The sequence below is a fragment of the Aedes albopictus genome, chromosome 1 (genome assembly GCF_035046485.1).
Source record: "Aedes albopictus strain Foshan chromosome 1, AalbF5, whole genome shotgun sequence".
NCBI classification, from domain to species: Eukaryota; Metazoa; Arthropoda; class Insecta; order Diptera; family Culicidae; genus Aedes; species Aedes albopictus.
This window is the reverse complement of record NC_085136.1, coordinates 313,157,979-313,163,011: the sequence shown is the minus strand read 5'-3', so window position 1 is coordinate 313,163,011 and position 5,033 is coordinate 313,157,979. Positions and strand designations below refer to the sequence as shown.

General features: G+C 41.8%; 1 protein-coding gene across 1 annotated transcript; it reads right to left on the bottom strand.

The window, feature by feature from the left end:
- Positions 1-780: 780 nt before the first annotated feature.
- On the bottom strand, positions 781-2,303 carry LOC109423578 (serine protease snake). Its single transcript, XM_062850251.1, has 2 exons — positions 1,844-2,303; positions 781-1,435 (listed from the first exon to the last, which is right to left on the bottom strand). Exons 1-2 carry the CDS (start codon positions 2,266-2,268, stop codon positions 1,123-1,125), a joined length of 738 nt encoding a protein of 245 aa, XP_062706235.1. The 5' UTR covers positions 2,269-2,303; the 3' UTR covers positions 781-1,122.
- Positions 2,304-5,033: the final 2,730 nt, after the last annotated feature.

Here is a 5,033-nt window from a genome sequence, read left to right as displayed (position 1 = left end):
GTTGTAAGTCTGTACCTTCATCATTTAAAAAAATCTCTGGAGGATTTTTCCTTGGAAATTCTAGAGGAATCCCAGCAGTAATATCTGAAGGAATCTCTGCAAGCATTGTTTGGGAAATTCCTGGATTGGCGTCTGTTTTCAAAGAATACCGTAAATTATATTTTGAAAACAGTCAAGAATTTAGCATTTTTTTTTGCTGAAACGAAATTTTAAATTGTTTGACCCTATTCAAATATACCGGGAGTTATTTGTTTGTTACGTAATTTGTATATGATTCCAAAATATATCAACTGATATTAAGATTGATTGTAAAATGGTATGCCGAATGTAAAACACTTTATCTTGTTAAAAACAAACTAACACATTGGATCAGAAAACCGACAAAATCTGGAGAAAACGCAATCGAGGCCTCTCATAATCGGATCAGCACAGTATTATAATATTAAATGGTTTCGAACTTCTGCATTAAAATATTTAAAAAATCCCAATAAAAAATACACCAAATAATAAAGTCTAAAATTCCGGATAATCGAGTCCGACCTGTATTTTGATATTTGCTCTAGAAATTATTATACAGCTGTGAACAAGGAATCAATACATTTCACAGCCAATTAACAACCACCGGATATTACCCTTGTGGACAGTTTTTGTAAAAACCAGACTCAAGATTTAATGACAATGGATTAATTGTTAAAAAAAAAACAAACATCATGAACGAGAATTATGATAAAATTACAATATTTTAATCAACCGTTCTTTGCTCCCAGATGCCTTTAAGAGTAAGTTTTATGCTCTTTCAGACACTATTACTCAGAAATCGTACGCCTAATAAGCTTCAGCAATTCCGTTTCTGCGTGTAAAACCCCTTAGAAATTTCCCTAGTACTTCCACCAACAATGGTGGTGTAGCATGTTCATTGAAACAGGAAACCCCGTAGTAAATTAGAAAAGTTTAAAATCCCTCTTATTATTCTACGCAAAATAAAGTTCCCATTTATACGTTTGAATTAGCGTCGCTACCCTACTTTGAAAGCAGAGCTCTAACAATGATCCGAATATTGTAATATGCTTGTCATGCTCATCTATAGATACTATGCTCCATGCGGGAAATTCCCAGCCGTAATCATATAGTTGTCACATAAACTATGCGTTCTAGATACCCAATTAAACAATACTCACTGTATCCCAGCTGGCCCCACCCGATGGCGGTGAGCTTCCCCGGAGGTAGCGTCTGCTGCCGCCACAGGCAAGCCGGTTTGATGAAGCGTCCGAAGGTGACGCTCCGATTGAGCCGGATCAGCGCGATGTCATTGTACGCCTGCACGCCGTTGTAGGCCGGATGATGCACTATTTCGGAAATTTCCACATCCTCATGGTCACTGTCGTCATCGGCGCTCAGGTCGTACTCACCCAGCCGGACTAGCGTCGGGGGTTCACTGCGGAAGAGAAGTTGCAAACGTCGTTAGGATATCTATAGATCTCTAGGTGGTCTGTGTTGACTGAATGTCACAATCGTTAGCACTTTCTCAGTTGATAACTGAGTTTCTGTTTGACACTTTTTCACTCGCATATCGAGTGGAATGCACAAAGATATTTACTCTACACCCAATGATGTCAAAGGAATTTCCATTACGAAAAGATTCTGGGCCAACCGTAAATCTAACTCTGACATCCTCAGTATGGTCTTGCTGAACACCTGCGCGTTTACTGCTTCGGCTATTTGGGCCAACCACTAAATCCGTCATTCCGAAGAGAACGGTTTAAAATTCTACACTTCTTTCTCTTCCCGGAAAAAAATTGACCGCTCTTTCATATTAAGGACGAACAATTCCAAGCTTACTTACAACATTCGACTGTTAGCACAGTGCGCAGCCGTAAGGACATACTCCTCACTGATCAGAGTCCCTCCGCAGAACCACTCAAAGGTATCGTTCGCCGCCGATCGGCCCAACGCTGCCATGTGTGGATACTGTCCAACGTTGGTTTTCCACCCACCGATCAGGTACTCCACCAATAGGAATCCTTCCACCTGTTGCACTCCAAGCAGAAGCGGCATCGCTGCTGCCATTAACACGAAAAATGCACTCCACATCCTGTTCTGTTTCTTGCGCGCGCGCGTACAGAGAGAATCTCGTTGTTTCAAAACTTCTTCAGCACTACCTTCTGGTCGTGAGCACCAAACCAAACTCGTGTCAGTACTCGTCGAATTACCAGTTTGAAATGATTCATTTTTGGCGTTCAGTTGAGGGTTGAGGCTGCACCACGCCATGCCGCGATGCCATTGCCGGCCTTCCAACAGACGCGGCGCAACATTCGACAAGCACCAAACGCCGAACAACGCAACGGCGACGTCACATCATCGATCGATCGCCCAGCCAGCCAGCCAACCACAGTGCCAGACAAGCTTCGAGCTTCAAGCTTCACGCGATCGTCATCGTCGTCCGTCATCAGTCGACCGACGCGACGCGACGCCGAGTCATTCATTCTTCGGTCAGTCAGTCAGTCCGTCAATCATTGGCGCGTGCGAGAGCGTCGCGTCGTGTAGCGTGCGGGGAGGCAGGTAGGTAGAATCACCGAACGAAACCACCCTCTCAGTGGAGCAGTGACGCATAGGAGTAAGCGGAGCAAAATCGTGGTCAAAAAGCATTATTACCTTCCATCGTAAAATTCTGGATTGTGCTTGAATGAAAGTGATTTTTCTTCATAGATCCTCTTTTCTTCAAATTAGAGTGACAGGGGCTGTCCATTCACCACGTGATCATTTTTTGGGAGATCCCGAACTGCCAACCAGTGGAGATTATCACCAAAGCTAATGGCTCAATAAACCACCCATCGTTCTGCTTAATGCAGAGAACAGGAAGTTGACGCTTTAGTTAAACACCATATTAGCCTAGCAGCTCTATCCAAAATATTAGTTTGCTTACTAATGAATCTGTTAAGAATATCACATTGGTTTCATCTGAATGAAATTTACCACGACATTTGAAGGACCCTGCAGTTTTTTTTTGGGATTCCTATTTTTGAGAATTCCTCCCTTTTTAATTCCTCCAGCATTTTCTTTCTGGGATTTCTCCAAGACTTTTCTTTGGGATTTCATCTAAGATTTCCTCCTTCTTGTATTCCTTCAGAGATCTCTCCAAGAATTCCTTCCGGAGTTCCTTCTCAGATTCCATCAAAAGTTCCTTCTGAGATTACTACGAGAGTTTTTTCTTTCTAAGGTTTTTCTAAAAGTTCAACCATGGCTTCCTTCAGGAGTTCTTTCAAGGTTTTCTTCTCCTCTCTTCCACCAGCAGTTTTTTCGGACATCTCGTCAAAGATTTCAACCGGAATTTCTTTTGTGATTTCATCAGAACTTCTTTCTGGGTTTCCCAAAGAAGTTCCTTTTGGGTTTCCTACAGGAGTTTTTTCTTGGTTTTCTTCGGGAATTCACTCAGATATTCACTCCGAGATCTCTGCAGGAAACCCCTTCGGCATTCCTTCAAAACCCCTCCAGGAGTTGCTTCTGGGATTCCTCCAGGATTTCTTTTTCGGATTCCTTCAGGAATTATTTCCGGGATTCTTCTGGGATTTCTCGAGGACTTCTTTCTAGGATTTCTCCAGCATTATTTTTCCCGGGACTCCTCCATGAACTTCTTCCGGCATCCCTCCATTTACTGCTTCCAAGATTCCTTGAAAATCTTTCAGAATCCCTCGAGGAATCTCTTCACGGATACCTCCCATAGTCCCTTCTGGAATTCCTCCAGGATTTTCTTTCTTAGATTTCACCAGGAGTTCTATCTGGATATCTTTCGAGATTCCTCAAAAGTTATTTTTGGGATTCCTTCAGAAATATCATCCGGGGTTCCTTCAACTTCCGTGTTTTCTTCAGAAATAGAACCAGGAGTTCCTTCTTAGACTCTACAAATAGCTCCTTCTGAGATTTTATAGTTAAAGTTTATTCAAGATTTTTCCTTAAGTTCTGTCTAGAATTGCTTCAGAAACTCGCCACGGAATTTCTTTTGGAATTTCTCTATGATTTCCTTTCAAGATTCCTTTAGTAGTTCATCCTGAAATTCTTCTGAAAGTTTCTTCAGTGATTACTTCTGAGATTATTTAAAATCCTTTTAGAATGCTTTCAGAAGTTTTTTTTTCTGGGATTCCCAGTAGGAGTAGAAGTGCTAGAGAAGCTCCTCAAGAAATTGTTGGAGGAATCCTTCGAGGAAGTCCAGTAGAAATTATATATAATTATGAAATAATGCCATATCTAATGTCAATTTCTTTTTCCTTTGCAACCTTAGCGGCGTGCAGTGTCCTATAGCAAGCAGCTAGCTATTGGTCATGAGAAGCATTTGAGCGAAATTGGTTTTTGACTGCATACACATTATACTTTCATTATTCATTATACTTTACGCAAAACCTTTTTCTCAGATACAGTTGTTGCGTCCGATATCTGTATGTCTTATGAAAAGAAGCAAGCATTCATGTATATATAAAATATAAGAATCGAACCTTCGAGAAATAAAGTTTAATTCCTTTCCAAGCCAATAAAGTGATTGCGAAGTGAACAGTAGTAGTTTTTTGTGTGGTGAATCCAAGATCCTGCCCTATCATTTTGGGTTTACTGGATGATACTCAATGCAAATTTTATTTATCACGAAATACTTTTGTTTCAATAGGTTTTGTAGCATATCATAAACCCATACCCCCCAGTCATCACTCTTCGTCACAAAATCACAAATACACCTCTAACCCCCCTCCCCCCCCCCCCCACCCCGTCAAAAAAAGGTACGTTATTATGGACGTCCTCTACGGTACTAATTTTCAAGGCGCCAGCAGGGAACTCCAGGAGGAAATTGAAATCATCGGCAAGCAGCTGGGGGAGCCATTCACTAACACAAACACTAAGTGGATCTTCATTCCACCCTCTGCGCCTCATATTGGTGGTTCCTGGGAGTGCCTTGTGAGGTCTGTGACACTGGCAATGGGATCATTATTCTCGGAGCGAAACCCAGACGAAGAGACCCTGGCAACCGTCGTCGTAAAAGCTGAATCGGT